At 43.6% G+C, this 20,145-nt stretch overlaps 1 protein-coding gene across 1 annotated transcript in view; it reads left to right on the plus strand.

Moving 5' to 3' along the window:
• Nucleotides 1-19,490, plus strand: part of nrxn1a (neurexin 1a) — a 2,049,839-nt gene extending 2,030,349 nt beyond the window's left edge. Inside the window, exon 23 of the mRNA XM_041177542.1 lies at nt 18,761-19,490. Within this exon, the coding sequence (XP_041033476.1) occupies nt 18,761-19,065 (305 nt within the window). The 3' untranslated portion in view covers nt 19,066-19,490. The remainder of the gene's footprint in view (nt 1-18,760) is intronic.
• The last annotated feature ends 655 nt before the right edge of the window (nt 19,491-20,145 follow it).

The raw sequence follows: 20,145 nt of genomic DNA on the forward strand, positions 1-20,145 counted from the left end.
AATTAAATAGGGTTGTAATGTTATAATAGATAAGAGCAACATTTTGTCATAAAAATGTTAGCTCTAACCTTTAGTTTCATTAAAATGTATTGCAGATGGCATCAAGCCCTGCTGGCTTTGCTATTGTTCTAGTTTAAAGGATAAAGTTTCAGTTAAGCTACATGCAGTACAATCCATCTATGATGTTAAACATTTGTATTAAGACTATATTGGTCTGGTATCTTGTTATCCTTGAACTTGCTCAGCACAATAGTGATGACCTTCTCTGAAATCTTTCAGTACTTCAGTTTTTTTCAGCAGTTCCTCTTTCTGCCTATCCCATCCAGGAAATTCAGACTCCTCATGGCTGTCTGCATCAACACAACATTGATAGATGTATCTAATATACCTATATTTGCAAAAACATTTTTATTCTTTTTGTACATCTGAAATACCTGTCTAGTAGGAGGTCCATATTGGAGTCGGTAACCAGATCCAGTTTTATAATTGCGTTATATATTCAATAGCTGCATTTAGAATTTGTCTTAGTTGCCACCACAATCTGGGTTTTCCTTCGCCACAAAATGGAAAATTCAGAATATTTAAAAGGATTGAGGTTGGTCATTTCAGACACAGTACAACTTAGAAAGTTACAATTTTTTATCGTCCCTGATGGCAAATATCAAGCCTTTGCAGCAGCTCTGAACAGTTGTATCATACATTGTATTAGTTTGCAAAAATCCTGAAAGAGAGGTTTGTGGAAATAAATTCATCCTTGCAGTAAATGTCTGCCTTTTGGCATGTGGTTTCAGATCTCAGCTTAGTCAGAGGTTATTGTTGTTATTGTAACATATCTCTTACATAATGAGGAGGTGTCACACCCATATCTTTCTGGGAAGGCGTACATTCTATTACTAAGCTACAGGCATAGGATTAACACATGAATTATTTGCACAAAGCAGGGAAATATGTTGATTAAGAACATTCTATAGAATTAAATATTATTTTGAATTATTTGCCTATTGACATAAGATAATGAATTGTAACTGAAAATTAAAGATAACCCCCATTAAAAGATAGCTCTGTTCTATGGCATTATAGTCTAACATCTATAGACTTTTTTTGCCTTAACCAGGATGTCCAATTATACAGTCATTAATGGCAGAATCGTCCCAGATTTGCATTGTGTGGTAGTGATGGCAGGTTTTCACACCGTATCACCCCAAACCCGCTGCATTACATATGCATTCCTGAGAAACATGTCATTTCCATGGTGGGTGAGCTTTCATTCATTCGTCGCACCCTCACCTCACCATTTCATCATGCCAGGTACCACATTTAAAGTACTGCCTCACTCAGTGCTTCCAACCCAGGACTGCAGCAAAGAAGACTGCAGCCCTTACATGCCTTTTGGACGCCATGGAGGCCCTTTGAGATGTCCTCTACTCCCACTCTGGCCACAAGAGGAGCAGCTACATTACCGCTCCAGCTTAGTAGGCAATGGCAGTGGTGATCTGTGCCAATGTTTTACAGAAGAGGCTGGCCATCCAATGCAGATAGAGGATGAATGATCACATCAGTGTAACCAGGGTAAGGCAGCCATCTCATCACTCTAAATTCACACACTCAAATCCATCACACATTCACTGGCATCTCACTCACTGCCAGCTCAAGGGACATCATCACCCATTCTCACACATATACCCTCACATGTCCATCTGGCCTCATCTCCTCTGGAGACAACTTCCTCAGCCCTCACCATCCCTTAAGGTGCACACCTTATATATGCTGTTGTGAAACACGTTGGCGTGTTTCCCTGCTGACGTGGGCAGATGACCCGGGATGAATCCGGCAGGCTGGTCTTCTAATCATATGCTGATGTATTACAGTGAGATTCCCAATGTCTGATGGTGGGGAACAAGACCCGCCATCGGCGGACGGAACTGACGATCGTAAATTGGTTTCATGATGTTATGAAACCAATTTTTGGCCTTCTTGACATATTGTCCGCTCTCGCCACCAAACATGCCTGACATTGGTGGGCAAGGAAAATCCTGGCCAGGACTCACTAGTGCAATACTAGTTTAGAACAGGAGCAAGATAATAAAAAATATCCACTGGTGCAGCTTGAGAAATTGAGTGCATTTCTCCTGCTTCATAACTGTGGCTCAAGAGACCAAAATACTGACTCGGTACTTTAATTCACAATTCTGGAAGTATGATATATAAATTCCAGTATGACTGCTCGCCAAATCACCTGATTAAAAAAAACGCTTCCTTGTTTTATCATGTAAATCTGCCATTTATTGTTATCTGCTTCATGATGCCAGCTAATACAAAACAATACTTCATTGGAAACTAAATCTTCAGCTTCTATGCATTTTCTGTATAACACCAGGTACATTGTACTTCATGGTATTGATGCACTGAGAGATTGAGCTGATATTGACCCTGTTTTATGTCATTTTTTTCACTCTGAGTAAGATACTACCTTATAGTTCATGGGGGAAGAGAAACTAAACTGCTAAATATTACATACATGGTAAAGTATAAAAACGTGTGTATTTGTCAGATTAACCTCCTTTCAAACATATATGATTCTTGGAAAAAGAGAAAAATAGATTATCTGCCTGATTCTATCTCTGTAGAATTGTTCGCCTCTGGGCTCACCTCAACTGATGTGCTGCTAGAACCCTCATCAATACCATAGTCTCCTCCATTCTCAACTATTCCAATGCTCTCCTTACTGGTCTCCTATCTCCACTATCTTCAGCTTTTCCAAAATTCTTCTGCCCATATCTTATCTTGCAGCAAGTTCAGATTATCAATTAACCCTGTCATTGTTGACATACATTGGCTCACAGCACCTCACGAATCAATTTTAAAATTCTCATCCTTGGGCCAAGTGTTTGCTCCCAAATCAGGAGCGAGCACACAGTTGAGAAAATACCCAACTCTGCAAACCCCCCTCTGGAGAAAGGGCCCGGATTTTCATACCTGGGTGCTAACTTGAGTCGCTCTGCCCCATCCCCTGCCCAGCAACAGTGTGGAGGTAACCATAGGTGCTGCAGGTGCTAAGGCAGGCTGGTTAAAAGGACCACTTAGGTGCTCTGGGATTTCGTCCTAGTTACAATAAAAACAAGAAAACAAAAATTAGCCCTCTAGCCATTACCCCTCAGCCCCCTCACACTTTCTATTCCCTATCCATGCCAACTCATGCCACCTCTTGCCCCCCACCCACCCCTCCATGGCCCCTCATGCCTTCCCTACCAACCTATGCACCTCTACCCAGCCCCATAGCCCTTTATTTCCCCTATACCAACTTAGTGCCAACTCATGCCAACCCATGCCTCCCACCCAACATCCTTTGCCCTTAAACCTCCATGCCAACTGACCCAGTATTCACCATGGGCAGTCCTCGGAGCCAATGAAGGGTAGAAATAAAATAACGTTCTAAGTGTCTGTCCCAGAATTCATAATTTATAAAAAATACACTCTCATTCACAAAAAGCATGCAATATATTTAAATTTCTTCAAGTACTTAATCCTTTATAAAAACAAATATTTCATTCAAACACTTAATCTCTCTGCAAACAAACATTTCCATTTATAGCCCCACATCAAAGATTTTAAGAGCACCTGGAGTTGTCAGTCAAACTGTGAACTTACATGCCCCCCCACTATGATAATGATAGATTGTGGAATCAGTCAAGAAGTACCAATCCTATAATGCTAATGCTCAAGCCCATGTCAACTGACAGTTAGTGAAATTGCAAGCAACCACAGCAGACTGTTTTCTTTTCAAAAATTTAAAGGGCTTCAAGATTAAATGATTTGGCAGCTTGACAGTTACACTAAGCTTATCTACTTTTTACATACATTCATGTCTATTCTTAACAATCGAAACGTCAACTCTTTTCTTCTCCGCCGATGCTGCCAGACCTGCTGAGTTTTTCCAGGTAATTCTGTTTTTGTTTTGGATTTCCAGCATCCGCAGTTTTTTTGTTTTAATCCCAAAGGGTACCTGATCTCTCTCAGAGGGATATCTGGACCTCTCCAAAAGGGTGCTGTACCTCTCCAGCAGCTTTAGACCTTTTCCTCGAATGTATAAAGCCCACAAATTGCGACTTGGATATCCCAGTTGGGAACATTGCATCTGCTTGAAGGCAGCAGCACCTTTCTACATGCAGCAGCCTCCATGACCCATGGATGTGTAAACTACAAATTGTCCCCCGGTGAAAACGGTGGATGACAGATTTGGGGGTGGGACTTGCAGAATCGGAGCTCCAGTTCCATTTTGGCTAAGAAGCGGAACCCTTCCAGTTTTCAGGCTCTTGTGTTTATATGCCCTCATGGCCTCTCTCTTCCGTATCTCTCCAACTTTCTCTAGTCTACAATATCCCCTGAATTCTTCGACTCATCATTGACTGATGTGCCTTCAGCTGCCAGGATCCCACTGTCTAGAATTCTTCTCTGAACCTCTTTGCCTCTCCCTCCCTCTCCACCTTTAAGGCTCTCCTTAAAACTCACCTACTTTTTGGTCAACCCTCCAAATACCACCTTTAGTTCAGCATCCATTTTATTCTTCCTTTGGTGCAATTTTCTATGTTATAAGCGTTGTATGAATGCACGTTATTACTGTAGTTTTTGTTCTATTCCAGAAAGCCTGATGGTGAGGGATAAACCTGGAGCCAATCTTTGCACACTTTTATATTTATTTATAAGGGCCAAAATTTTATCAGTGCAGCCAGGGCCCTGATGACAGGCCCAAAAGCTAGGGGGTTTGTGGGGGCGCTGGGTGGGCGGGTAGCAACACCACCTTAGCTTCTTGTGGGAATCCTGGCCACATTTTCCAGCCATCCGGCAAATAGGGATGAATGCCTAGCCCCAAGAACTGCCAGCTAAGTAGCACCAGTGGAAGCGGTGACCAGTGCTGGGACTGCACTTAGCAAAGAAGACACCAAGGGAGCAAGCCGCACTCCCAAGCAAGTTTGTGGGGCCTGGGTACGTCTTGACCTGTCAGGCAGGCCCCGGCCAGGAGGAGGGGAAGTGTTGGTGAGGACAGGGGAAGCAGGTTGCCAAAATCAGGCCGTTACCACTGGGGTGGTCATCAGTGAGCCAACAGAGGGCCCCTCAGTGCCAGCAGGGAGGCTGCCATATTCGCCAGGTGGTCTACCCACACGGCACAGAGCCTACCTACTGCTGCTAAAATGCCAGCTACTCAAAAGGCCCTTAATTTGCCACTTAAGTGGCTCAATTGGCCCCTGGGTGGGAGGTTCAACTTCCATCTTCCCTGCTGCTGGTAAATGCCATGGTGGGAGGAAGGCGATGGACATTCCATCACTCCCTTCCCTTGCCATCTTATGGGCTATCATGCTTCCCATCCAATTCCTAGAAGGCTGGTAAAATCCAGCCCAAGATTACACATTACAAACATACATCTTCAAACCCTACAATAACAGTTTTAGTCTGTGTCTATTTATAGGGGACTCAAGTGCCCATTAATGCCCATCACTTGCATAAAATTAAACATACTTAATATGCAATTAACCATCTTAAAATTAATATTTAGCTTAATGAACTGGGAAGAATCATTGAAATTTAATGTAACTATTCTCCCATTCCCCCAAATCCAGATTAGCTTAATAACCTTTTGTGATAATGGCAATCATCACAGGTTTGTAAAGATTTTAATTAATTTGAATGTCCGCATCCCTCAACCTAGAATAAAAAGAAATCCAGATAAATTAATGCATGAAAATCTATGAAGTTTTCGGATAGAACCCATTCTCTTAAACAAAGAATGCAGCTGCACATCTCTTCCCAACACAGGATCCTAAATGGCAGCTTCCATCTACCATATTGACATACTTATCTCATTCACATAAAATCTTCCACAAGTCTGGGGTTCCACAATTTGCATGCCCAGGTTCTATCTGTTATACTCTCAATATGGGAGTGGATAGGCCAATAATTACTGTTGTACTGGACAGAAATCAGTTCCACCTCATCTGCACCTGGGTGAATTTGCTGATCAGGTCTGGAGTGGTCATTGGCGCTCCCACTGAAAAGCAGGTTTGAGCTTCATTCCACTATTAAGATGAGGGCATGTGTGTCTTTTATACAAATTCCCAGTATGCTGTTATCAAGTCCAACCCATGCCCAAGAAAGGATGTTCAGGACCCCTAAAGCTGAACAACTCAGATAGGTGGCCAATAAAAAAATGCAGAATGGTAAGGTAATTAGCATTTAAGGCTGCCTTATATCACGTTGCTTCACTCCCTCCAGGATAGTCCCCAATCTAAAGATACTTTCCACCTTGTCCTTCCTTGCCATTTAGGACCCATTGGATTTTTCGTGGCCTATCTGAGTATTTCAGGCTAGCCTCCACAATTCTGCATATTGAAATGAGCTGACTGCAATTTACAACAGTGTCAGCAGTATGACCTTAATGTGGACAGCAATCTAGCTTTGGGTCCTTTGCCTCACTCGATCTGTGGATTCTACATAATTCTTCTCCATTAATACTCCTCACTGAGTCCGAACAAATATTTCAGCCTATTCTACAGTACATCTGAATCAGCCAAGGCAATTTTCAGAAGTAACATTCCTTCCAAATTAATTTATTGAATAAACTGATAAATCTGCTTTAATTTTTAACTTGAGCACATGAGAGATCGCATTACCAATTTGTAAAAGTTTAACATCATACTTTTAAATAAATATAAAATACATTTCTGCTGAAACAATGGGCCGAATTTTACAGGACCATGCCGGTGGGTTGGCAGTTGGGTAGGTCTGTAAAATTCCCCGGGTGGCATTCCTGCCTACTCCTGACCTGTTTGCAGTTTTATGGGAGGGGCCTTGGTGGGCTTGGCCTTGGGCAGACCACCCGCCCTTGCCTCAGTTGAAACCTTTAAGTGAGTAATTAATGGCCACTTATAAACCACTTCCTACCCAGTCGCAATTCTGAGACTAGCAGGAAGGAGCTCAGGGATGGGGGGAAAGCCCGGCCGTACTCTGCTCAGCCTTAGATGGGAAAGGAAAGTGCACCTCCCTTACAGACCACCTCTCCAAAGATCTCTATCCCCAGGGTACTCCCTAACCCTTCGCCCTTCCAATCTTCCTCTTTCCACTACCCCTCCTTCCCTCTCTGGGGACTCCCCTTCCTCCTACCCTGAGACCCCCACAGCTACCTGGTCCTTGTTTTCCCAGCATGCTTTGACTCGTGGGAATTGATGTAGTTCCAGCCATGGCCATCACTCCTGTTGGGACTACAGAGTTGCCGGCCGATCAGATCGCCAACAGTTTTCTGAGCCAGGACTTCATCTCCAGTGAGGGGTGGAAATCCGACCTCCAACCAGTTAATGCTCCACAGAACATCCATGGCTGTGGAGCAGCCAACATCGACAGGGGTGTATGCAATAACTTTTGTGGTGGTGGAGCAGAAAATCCCGCCATCTGACAAATCCTGCCCAGTGTTAAATAAAATGAAATAAATGTATTGGCTGGATTAAATCACCCAACTGCTGTGAGATACCATACTCCCTGCTTTTAACCTTGACAAGCAGAAAGCTCTCCTTTGAAATTTGAAAGTATACAATCTTATTTCTGACATCAGCAAGAGTGATGACCCATGGAGACCACTCTCCATTAGTCAGACTCCAAATGTGTATAGAGTTGATCCCTTTTTAATACTAAACAGCCAAGAGTATCCAAAGATAGATACTGTAGCAGTGTGCTAAGCACTGCTCATGATCCTTCGGCTGGAATTTTCCGGACCCATTGATGTTGGGCATTATGGTGGGTGGGGGGGCAATATGGCGAGAAGGCCAAAAATCGGTTTTATGCTGTTGTGAAACCAAATTGCGGTTGTCCGTTCTACCCATCAATGGCGGCCGCATTTCCTGCCGCTGCACGTCAGGAGTGTCATTTTAATACATTTGCATCGAATTATAAGCCATGCTCCCTGGAATCATCCCCCCACATCAAATTTATCGTCCACATCAGCGTGACTTCAGAACACCATGCTTCATGACTGCCTTTAAAAGGCGTTCACCTGGTAATCTGAATTTTGTGGGGAACTCAGAGGTGCGTGCACACAACCTTGCGCAGCGCTCATGAGCATTGTCCGTAGGTCATCAAGGAAGAGGCACCGTGCATTCACGGGGGTACAGGCAAGTTGCTTTTTCTCGGCTGGCTTTCAGTGCGATGCCGGGGCAAGGGCTCCAGTGCAGGTCAAATGGGGAGGGGAATGGCGGGGGCAAGGCAGCACAGACTGAAGTAAATACTCAAGCACATGCTGGGAGTTTGGAGGGTGGGGAAGGGGGCATGAGGGAAGCGGCCATGCACTTGAAAAAGCTTGTCAAAAGTGAGCATTCTTCTGCAGCTGCGACCATTCAGCTGCAGCTCCATTGACATGCTTGGAGACGGGCCTGTGAAGCTTTTCTGCCCACTCAAGCAATGCAAAAGCATGAAAGTGCCACCAAATGCTCCAGAACCTTCACCCCTCAGGCACAGACTGCAAATCAATGTGCGTTTTAGAGGGCAGCAGAGCAATCGGCCAATTGGGCAAGTTGTACAATTACCTTGTGAAAGGTGGACATGGTGCAGTCACTGGTGGAGGTGCTCACGCCCCATGCAATGTCTTTATTAAGGTTTGGACCAGTATCTATCATGGTTCAAGCTAACAGCACAGCTTTGCAATGTGTATTAGGGGAATGCCTGCGCCTGAGCTGAGAGTGTAGCATGCAGTGCAATGGGCAAAGCTGCTGCCAATTGATCAAGTGGAGTGGGGTGAAGGTGGGTGGGGTTTCGGCAGCCAATGAACGCACTACACATTGGTCATCCAAGTGGTGGCCAGCACTCTCCTGCATGTGTGAAGGGACCTTCAGACTGAACCAAGAGAGGTTATTAGTATACCCATGCTAACCCACGCTTGTCTCTCTTTGATCCTGCAGGAGGAGAATATCAGGATCGTGGAGCCTGGTGATTTAGTGATATGCCTCATGGCTTACAGGGAGCAGAGAAGAAGAAGAGGAAAGCAGTGGAAGCGCGTGGTTTAGCAAAGGGAGGAGCAGCTTCCTCAAAATGAAGATTCACAGCGAGCCATCGCTCATAAGCGCCTCGCTAGTCCTAGGGTCCATAGATGGTGACTGTCATTCCTGCAGATGACTAAGAACCAGCGTCGCCAAAGACTGCATATGTCTAGGGAACTGGTCGGTCACATATGCAACCTACTGCAGGATTTGGCGCCATGGGGACATGGAAGTCATTGACTGCCAGTGGCCAAGAAAGTGACCGCAGCACTCAATTTTTGCGCTGGTGGCTCCTTCCACGGCTCTATAGGTGACCTCGCAAGCCTCCACACACATCTTGGTGAAGGCACAAAACTTTGTGCATTTTGTGCAGGATCAGGAAAGCCAGGAAGCAAGAGCACTGGGAGTTCATCGATCTCAGGTTTTCCACAGGTGCAGGATATCATTGACTGCAGTCATGTGGTGCTTAGATTTCTGTGGCAACAATCAGTCAATTGTGTCAATTGCAAGGACTTCCACTCGCTGAACGTTCAACTGGTGTGTAAGCACCACAAACACATACAGCTCTGCGCACAATTCTCAGGATGCGTCCACAACTCCTACATCTTTAGCAGGTTCAGATCCTTGATGTCTTCCAGGCTCCACAGAAGCTGCAGGGTTGGTTCCTTGAGGATAAGAGCTACCCACAGAGGACGTGGGGGGGCCTCAGACTGCAGCACAGCGACAGTACAACAAATATCATGTCACGACAGGGACTTCGGTGGAGCAAACGATAGGCACTTTGAAAATGAGTTCCTGATGCCTTGAGAGGCCCAGTGGAGCACTGCAATACAGTCCCCGGAGGGTGTCACACATTATTGTCGCTTGCTGCACATTCCACAATCTGGTGCTGCAGTGAGGGGAGATGGACGAGCTGCACATATCCTCTAATGAGGAGGACATCAAAAGGGATGATGATGATCAGGTCCTCAAAGGCACAGATGTCAGCGAAGAGGCCACTGCACTGGCCAGACAAGGCAGGCACACTCAGGAGGCCCTCTAGCCGCAAGATTTGTGGAGGATGATGATGAGATGCAGTGCAGACCGTCCTGACATCCTCACCTTGTACTTGTGAACATTTGACTCCTGTGCGGCTGATGGCAGCGCACATTCCCCAAGTGTTCAGGCTCATGACATGGAGAGACAGTGGAGGCCCTGATGGTTGCCAGATTCCAGGAGGATGATGACGACATGCAGTGCAGACACTCCATAAATCTTCACATTGCCTCTAAGTCTGACTCCTGTCTGGTTGAGGGCAGCTCACTTGCGCTCTGTGTTCAAGGTCATATCATGGAGACACAGCCGTGAAACTTTAAATGCACCTGATCCTTTGTCAGCCTTCAGCACCTGACCCCTTCAGGAGCACAGCACCACTGGTCAAAGATGTTGAAGAGATGGGCGACCAGCCCCACCTCAAATGTGCTGAGAGCACACAGAGAGAATGATGGAGCTCTGTGACATTCTGGCAGCAATAACAAGCACCATCAAGGTGCTGGCATCACTGGGGAGGCAATGGCATAGTGGTATTGTCGCTGGACTAGTAATCCAGAGACCCAGGGTAATGCTCTGGGGACCTGGGTTCAAATCCTGCCACGGCAGGTAGTGGAATTTGAATTCAATAAAAATCAGGAATTAAAAGTCTAAGGATGACCATGTAACCATTGTCGATTATTGTAATGTCCCATCTGTTTCACTAGTGTCTTCCTTCTGGCCTACATGTGACTCCAGACTCTCAAATGCTCTCTGTATTAGGGATGGGCAATAAATGCTGGTCTAGCCAGCAAAGCCCACATCCCATGCATAAAGGGGAAAAAAAACTGTGTCCAGTGAGTGTGAAGCCAAACCATCACTTTGGCCTGAAGGTTACACACTCACAGGGAGGAGGCCCTAGACTGAGACACCTGTCTTTATCTGTGCAGGAACCAAGGTTTCACATGGGAATGACAAGGAGCGATAGGAAAGGAGACGTTCTTGGAAGTTTATTTACAATAGTGAACATTAGTGATTAACACCCATCCCCAAGCTGTGAAATTACATCTTCTTAAATTTCCTAACCCCGTTGCTATGCCTTGGTGCTCCCCTGACATCCATAGCAGAGGTGGAGGCAGCCTGCTGACTGCTATGCCCTGTCTGTGAAGACCTTGGTGGGTGTCCTTTGGAGGGCCAAGACCTGGAGAGCCCTGGCCTGCTTTTGGGGTCCTGCTGTGTGCTCCTTGTCCTGTGGAGCTGGAGCTGTTGGGGTCACAGGGAAAGGGGATTTGGATAGGCCGGACACTCCTGGAGTCACCTGGATGGATGGCCCCAGGGTGTGCACCTGCTGATCCTCCTCCCTGCGAGCTCCCGAGGGCCCCGGCTGACTCTTTGAGGAGAAGGGTAAGCTGGAGTGGGGTTGAGCTGCCCCGCACCCCTTTCACATTGACACTGTTGGAGGTAAACGATGGCGTCAGCGATGGAGTGCAACCCATTCAGCAGCGCAGGATCAATGTCTTGGACCAAGGTCTCCACAGCCGCCACCATGCTACTAGTTTTGACCCTTAGTGTGTTGGCATGAGTTGGCCTTGTAATCTGAGGAGTGCAGCAGGTATCCCTTCCTGATGTTCCCGAGCTTGCCTACGCAGCTCCAGCGACTGAGGTCTGACCGAGTCCAGAGGCTCCTCATCTAACTCAGACTCAGCAGATTTCTGGCCTCCAGTAGTCCCCTGAATGCCAGAAACTTGGTAAGTCCCTGTCGCCGCCAGCTGTAGATCAGGTAATGCAATGTACTCACCAGATGGTGACCCCAAGGCTACTCGAGAACTAGGTCCCACTGAAGTATTTGTCTCTTTACTGGTGGAGGGTGTGGGTGAGCGCTGTGGCGGGACTTCAGTTAGGGTGTCATCAGATTCTTCTTCCGAGCTGTCTTCGGGGCTTGAGTCAAGTACCTGGCTTGTGAACCCCCTCAGGGGCTTCCCAGATGTGCCTGAGAAAGTAAGGAGAGGTAATTAGTGCCTGTAGAAGAGGGGAACTGACTCTCTGCATGGTTGTCTGATGGATGTTGCACTGCTGGATCCTCACTTGGTTGAGCACTACTGACCTCACCATCAGCACAGGAATGGTTCAGATCGTCGCCAGCCAGCTAGATGACTCTATTTTCAAAGTCTGTGAGGAGCTTGATGTCAGGCATTGCTCCACCAGTCTGTGACCTCTCCTTTTGTTGTGTGCCAGGTTGCCCAGCATGAAGACAGATTGAGACAGCAATACGCCTGCCAGGCCAGATGATAAGTATGCCAGGCATGTGTGGGTGATGAGTGGTGCCATGGACAGGATGAGGGCACGCTTTGCAGGGCAGATGAAGGTGTGTATGAGAGAGTGAATGGTGATATTCCATGAATTAGCAGTGAGATCACTGTGGATGTGTGATGGGTTTGTGTGTGTGAGTTGAGAGTGATGAGAAGAGTGACTTACCTTGGCAGAATGGAGGAGATCATTAATCCTCTTTCAGAATTGGGTGACTGTCTGCTTTTGCAGGGCGTTGGTGCTGACCACCACTACCACCCCCTCCTATAAAAGTTTTGTCACCTTGCTTGCTGATCTTCGCCCAGAACGGGGGGTAGAGGGCTTCACAGCAGGCTCCACTGTGTCGTGTAGGTGTCTGAGGGAGGAGTCACTCAATTTGGGGGCAGCATGTTTCCTCCCTTTGGCAGTCATGACTTTGCAGCACCTTCCGATCCCTTAGAGAGTGCTAGCTGTGTGCAGAGGTGCCCTTTAAATATGGCACCCGGATTACTGAAGGCCTGAGCTGACAGTGGGGTGGGCGAATGAGAGGTCACCCGCCAGTGATCTGGCGTGTTTCCTAACAGTGCATTATTAATGAGGCAGGATGTGCTGGGAACATGACGATATGACGCGTAAACCCACCATTGCGGCTGGCGGGTAAAGCGTCCTTTTTCCCGCCTGCTACTGCACTTTGTGCAAACCTGGGACAATTCCACCCTTAGTCTCCCATTTCTTCCTAAATTCTAGAACATGACTGAAAAGGATGGAAAGTTTAGTGAATCTTCCCAGGATTTGTATCTAAGATATTTTGTGTTCAATTCAGCACTCGAACAACAAATAACTGAATTTGCCTTGCCATTTGCTGATTTGTCCAGCTTCTGTATATTGAAATAAAGGATTTTAGTGTGTGCTAATCTAGCTACTAGGTTATGCTGTGTAGTATACCTAAACTACAACATATTACTACTGTGTTTGATTTTGTACTGTGCCTGTAAATAAATGCCTTATTCCAGTAGAGTTTGTTACAGTGGCAGGTTTGAGGCGCTGTGTAACTCTTTTGAGTACAAACCCGTTTCCATCTGTTTCAGATGAGGTTACATTGTTTCATAGTTTGCCATTATGAGATTTGAACTCTTGATCTTGGGGTTACAAACCCAGTATCATAACCACTTGGCTATTTAAGCCAAGCTTGAGGCGCTGTGTACCATAACAGGAACTATAAATGCTGAAATTGAACAAGTCAATCAACATGTGAAACAGAAAGTATGGCTAAGATTCTTCATTAGAACTGCTAAGAGATGAGCTACCCATCATGGTAAACAGTCCATTCCAAATTGTTAACACTCTCAGCTACTGACTGTCCTATGCACTTACCGCACTTTGGTTCTACTTCAAATATTCTTTTGATTTCTATTTTGCGTGGAATGATGGATACTGTTAATGCACCAGGCTATAATTTATTCTATGGTTTCAGTCAACACCGTAAGTCACAAGAGTATAGTATGAACAATTTACTGTGGTTACGTGAACCCCTAGCTTGAAGTCTGGACTCAATCAATTGAACCAGTGAAAGTAGTACCAAATTTTCTTGAAACATTTGTGCCATTGCAAATTATAACTTAAAAAATCACAGGGAGATATAATTAGGCAATTATTTTATCATCTAAAGAGAGTAGGAGATTCCATGAAGGTTTGGAGGTGGGTTTGCTGCCAATCCAAAGTGAAATAGAATTAAAACAAAGGCAAATCCTTTTGTAGCCTGGCAATGGAGATTTCTGTACTTAAAGATACCAAATGATATATTTTTACTTTGCTTCATTGGGTATACAAAGTTGAGCTATCCAATCAAAGTAAGGATTTTTATAGATTTGTCTATAGGTATAAAGAAGAGCCAGTTGGGCAGGGAGGGTTTGAACAGTTTAGGGAGGCGGGACATAGAGCCACTTTATTAAACACTAACTTAACTAATGTTGTTACAATTGTGATGAAAGATTTCACATATGCAGCTTAGAATATTGGCATAAGAAGGACTTATAAAAATGGTTGAAGGCCAAGGTGCTGAGAGAAGTAACATTCCAGATGTGGAGAAAGTGGTTACATTTAGCATTACTCTTTCAGTGCGGATTTATTTCTTAAGCATTGTACATTTTTAATTTGAATGTAATTTTCACCAACCTTCATTATTCCTCCTTGGCAACATTTTACAAAAATTTCTAGAACAATTTTCCAAATTTTGATGGCTGTAGGAGGCCTCCTGTACCAACAGTGCAACCACAGGCAATTACTTCCAACATTTTCATTTTAATGTAACATATTTGCAAGTGTTGAACTTACCCAATCAGTTCCCTCTTGGTTCATCCAGTATTTTGGACTACAGTCCAGGAACATTCCTTGCTGAGTTAATTGATCTCAGCAGAATAGTCATAGCGGAATAGTGACTGGAGGCATAAAATGTTGAAAATACTCATCAGCTCTAGCAGCTTCAACATCTGTGGGGAGAGAAAGAGTTCATGTTTCAGTTTGTGCCCTTTCAGCAGATGACCTGAAATGTGAACTCGATTCCCCTCCCACAGATGCTAGCAAACCTGCTGAGTATTTCCAGCATTTTCTGTTTTTATTTCAGATTTCCAACTTCTGCTATATTTTGCTTTTGGATTTCCAAGCTCGGAAGGAGAGCAACTAGCCAAAATTCATACCATCCATTCATATCAAATGTCCCATGCCAGGATGTGCATGACAACTGAGGAAAGTACTAGTCAAACTCTTGGCAATTACAGTTACGTTCTAGGCCAGCACCTTGGATGAGATATTAGAGGGCTGTTGCCAAATGAGATGCCCATGGTGATTCACATTTCAGTTATGCCTGTCATGTAGATCCAAGTGCCCCCCTCCAAAGCACCTGAGAAATTTGTGGGGGAAAATCAGTGCAAATAATTACACTCTGTTACTTTGTTAGATATTCTTGTTTCTTAGAAGTGAAAAACTTTTATTTCTGCTCTCCTTATGAACTAGTCTAAAGCACAAATACTGTGTTTTTCCTGGTGCAAATACTATAACTGCATTTATATGCCTCCGCCGGGCATATTTTTTGGCGTGGGGTTGGTGCATGGGTGCCGAAATCAGCAGCCCACCTGCCATATTTTAATAAATAATTAGGGGCTAATTGAGCTTGTTAACAAGTCAATTGATCCTGATAATACGCTGCCCACGCCAAAAAACAGTTGACGTGGGCAGTTGGGTGGGAGTGGGCAGGCTGCTTTTTAAGAACCTTTTTCAAAGGGTGGGTAGGAAGAGACGGTATTATCTTTGGGGGGGATCCTTTGCACATCAGGGTATCCCTAAGATGGTACCTCCCCCTTTTCTTCCTACCTGCTGCACTATAAAACATACCACCCCAGCCCCCCGTCCTGCCTCCCTAAACTGCTCAAACCCTCCCTGCCCAAGACCTTGGACTTACTTTGCTCTAGGATCCATGGGCCATCTTCTTGTTCCTGGTTGCAGTCCCAGCAGCACCCACTAATGTGTTCTTGACGCTGCAGGGATTGATGGAGCTGCCAATCAATCCAGGGGCAGGATTTCCTCCCCAGTAAGGGGCGGAAGTCCCACACTTCCCCCAATTCAGCCCACACATGATGTGTTGTGGTTGGCATGGAGCAGATTGGCTCCATTCCGACTTTGCTTCTGGCAGGGTATGGGAGCGGGGACGGGGGAGGTGATGCATTTGCCCCCTTGTAATTTGCTGTCCCATATAGTTTTAATCAGATTAATGAAATTCAGTGACTAAAATATATATACAAAAATAGAAAGGGGCCAAAGGAATCCTATTCCCTACCCTCGTTAGAATAAAAGTAAAATTGGGTCATGTTCTTGTCTGAGCAGATTTCAATTTAGCTCAGAATTACAAGATTAAACATTCTATTTTATCACAATAGAACCAAGCTCATGTTTCTTGCAATAAAGGTTAATTAGCTATTTTGAAGAAAAGCAGTACTTCTATTTCCATAATGACTGCTGGCCTTTAATCCTTCTGATAGTGTTAAAGCTGAAAGGCTATAGTTCCTTAACAAATTAATCTGCGAAACTGTTTTGCATCCAGTCATTGTCTTACTTAAATTCTCTGCTTATCTCTGACTATTTTGTTAGTCCTGACTTACATTACCAGTGAAAGTAGTTATGTGTTTTGTGTTTCTTTTGTTCTTTAATTCCAAAGTTTCCTTTCAGCCATCAAAATAATATGGAAAACTAAAATTTGATGGGCTTGACTGAACATTTAAACAGGTTTCAAAGACATGACAAATGGTTAACATTCTGAAGAGGTGTGGGAGCATCAATTATCTTTGAAATTGAGTTTCTCTGCTTAAGTAATTGAATATGGCAAATGATGAGTGCAGACTTTTATCATCCATGGCTCTGATAATGTGCATGCAAGGTTCAAAGGTGACCTGGCTTACAAGTGATGGGCACACAGAGGAATAGAAAGTAATGTCTATAAACTGACAAGGAATTTACTTCAGTGCCATTGAGGTTTTAGGAGGAAAGAATCAGTTGGTAGCTGTAACAGTATAATTATGATACAGGTACTTTGCATAATTTTTCTTATTTTTAAGGTAAGGTTGCACATACCATGTCAAGGACTATTTCACAATGATTCAGCTTTTATGTCTGCATGCTCTCTCCCCAGAGTTGTGTTCATGCACGTTTTTAAGTTATCAGCCATATCAAAATGACACTAACTAGCAATTGTTTTGAATAGATATTATATAGATTTGGCCTGAGAATTATCCACTGTGCTGGGAAAGGTCATTGTTGTATTTCAGTGGCAAATTTTAAAAAGGAGTGACATTTCATGAACAGTTTATCTCAGAGTCTTACTGACAAGGATACGTGAGTCAATAAAGATAACTTACAAAGCACCCCGCCTTTATTGAGTTTCTGAGCTTTAACATTCTGTTGTGTGGTTCCTGGGCTGTGGCTTGACCTTTTCACACTGTTTTATTTCAAGTTTACAGGAGATTCAATAAACCACTCACTCACTTTGTTAAAAGATGTAAAAATCTGTTTCCTTGAAATGGGGAGGGATGTGTTAATAAAGATGGAGTATACACAGATAACGTGAAAATTTGATATTCTGTAATGTTTTAATAGGTATGCTAACAAATTAACAGCTTTAATATATTCTATAGTCTTACGCTGAAGCTGAAATACTGTAAGAAACAAATATGATCGTGTTTCTAGTTCATTCTTTTACAACTTTCTTTCATTTTTCCTTCATGCAAAATCATGGGGGCAATTTGTTGACTGACCTGTATGGTGAGCATTCTTTTTTGATACTTTCAGGATAAATGTTAAATTGTTAATGTTTGCATTCAACCAATAAACCAATGACAGTTGTCATCCATTTCATAAATTTCATTATGTGCTGCTAACCTACCCAGTGTTACTGTTTCTGCGCTTTAACATTTATGCTTTTTGGTTATTTCTTTTAAATAAGCAGCATTTCCACAGTGCTGTCCATTTCTCATAAACGTCATACTGTTTGCTCCTAGGAGGTCATTTTAATGATCACAAAAGCCCCATTAGAAACCTATTCCTCTACTTAATCATTTACCTTTGCCTCCCTTCATCATGTGCCAGTCTTGATTTATTGTTATTGAAAACAGCAAAATGTCTTTTTCTTTGAAGTCTGCAACAAGGTCACTTTGCACTACTGATTACTAATTGTGCTAATGGGGTGACGTTATCCTTAAGGGAGTGTTCTTTCACGGTAGTTGGTGAAGGCACAAGGGGAGTAGTTAATTCCAAACTGCCACCTAGTGACAATGTTCTTACACAACTTCATCCTAGACAGCAGATAACACTATATCTACAGTGTGCACATCACCGTTTGAAGATTACTTCAAAGTACAGGCACCTGGGTGAGAAACAAAGGAAGTCAGAACTAACAAAGTACTTGTAAGATAAAAACAAAAAACTGCGGATGCTGGAAATCCAAAACAAAAACAGAATTACCTGGAAAAACTCAGCAGGTCTGGCAGCGTCGGCGGAGAAGAAAAGAGTTGACGTTTCGAGTCCTCATGACCCTTCAACAGAACTAGGTGAATCCAAGGAGAGGGGTGCACCTAGTTCTGTTGAAGGGTCATGAGGACTCGAAACGTCAACTCTTTTCTTCTCCGCCAATGCTGCCAGACTTGCTGAGTTTTTCCAGATAATTCTGTTTTTGTTAAAGTTCTTGTAAGCACTGATATAACACTTACTTTAGCTTTGTTAAGCATTGCAACCCACTCCCTCTTTCCCAAATTGCAGGCCAGAAAAGAAATGATTAACAGTGGCTTGAAACCCCTTCCAGATTCTGTATTGTATCCCTTTGCCCGCCTTATCAAATTATATTGATAATAGAAAGCTCTAAAGCTTAATAATAACCTCCTCCATATTTCATAATGTACCCACAGCAAACCCCACTGGACCAGGTGGCAGAGGCTTCCCAGGAACAGCGGAAGTGATTCGGGAATCAAGCAGCACCACAGGGATGGTGGTCGGGATTGTGGCAGCAGCCGCTCTTTGCATTCTCATCCTCCTCTATGCTATGTACAAATACAGGAATAGGGACGAAGGCTCCTACCATGTGGATGAGAGCAGAAACTACATCAGTAATTCGGCTCAGTCCAATGGGGCTGTGGTGAAAGAGAAGCAGGTGAACAATGCCAAAAATTCCAGCAAAAACAAGAAGAATAAGGATAAAGAGTACTACGTCTGATTATACACTCTGAAGAAGGAAGCCTGTAAAAAAGAAAAGGAAAACAAAAAAAAACTTCATTTTATCAGACATGATAAAACTAAGATTTACTTTTTGCAAAGCACACGGGATAAAGACAGTACACATAATCGGGAAGGAAAGACGACAGTTTGTAAAGTAAGCATTAACATTTCAAGCTGGTTGAAGTCTCCTACTTGTTCACAGTGTTTTCATTCGCTCCGTCTTCTCGTTGTCAGAACTTTACTGTGGAGACAACAGCATGAAGCATTCATAAAGAAGAGTATTACAACAGTGCACAGAGAATCTACCTGTTACCCATGAGTTTTCAGCCAAAGTGCTAAACAATTGTGCAACATGACAGAAGTCTCATTACTCCAAGAAACTTAAACAAACAATAGTTAGCAGACCCTTGACGGTAAAGGGTTTATCATCTTTACATCCATGGGCGACCTGTGTTTAAGTGCTGGCTACAACATAAGACTAATATTAAAATAGTATAAAATGGAATAATCCCTTTCTGGTTATAAGAAGTAAGGAAAGCCTTAATTTCATCCACAGGAAATGTAAGGCATGGATATATACAGATAAAAGAGAGCATAGATACAATCATTTGGAAATTTTCATGCACGCTAATATGTTATTACATACATTTATACAAACATGTATATGTGCTTTCTGGACTGTGATGAGTGATGTTTTATAGCCTGTTGTATAGACAATGCAAATATCTCTGCTATCCTGACATTTTTTGGTAAACGTAATGTTATAGCTGTAGCTAGGTGTAGACAGGTTTGAAGTTGTTGATGACATCTGCAATGTTAAAATGTTTTTGCAGCCGTCATTAATAGACTCAAACTTCTTTTTTAATTTCCATCGTAATGAATGTCTACCATACATGTATGAGGAATACATATGAATGTACATATGATTTAGCTGCATTTTTTGTAATTGACTCAGACAGTAATCTCTTATGTTTTTATGAGGTTTTTTGTGTGGGAAACAAAGTGAGTTTTACACTGAAATGGTGGCTAATGCTATGAAATCTTTGTAAGGTAAACCAATGGAATTTGGTTTCAATTA

Source organism: Carcharodon carcharias, chromosome 2 (genome assembly GCF_017639515.1).
Source record: "Carcharodon carcharias isolate sCarCar2 chromosome 2, sCarCar2.pri, whole genome shotgun sequence".
In the NCBI taxonomy this organism is placed as follows: Eukaryota; Metazoa; Chordata; class Chondrichthyes; order Lamniformes; family Lamnidae; genus Carcharodon; species Carcharodon carcharias.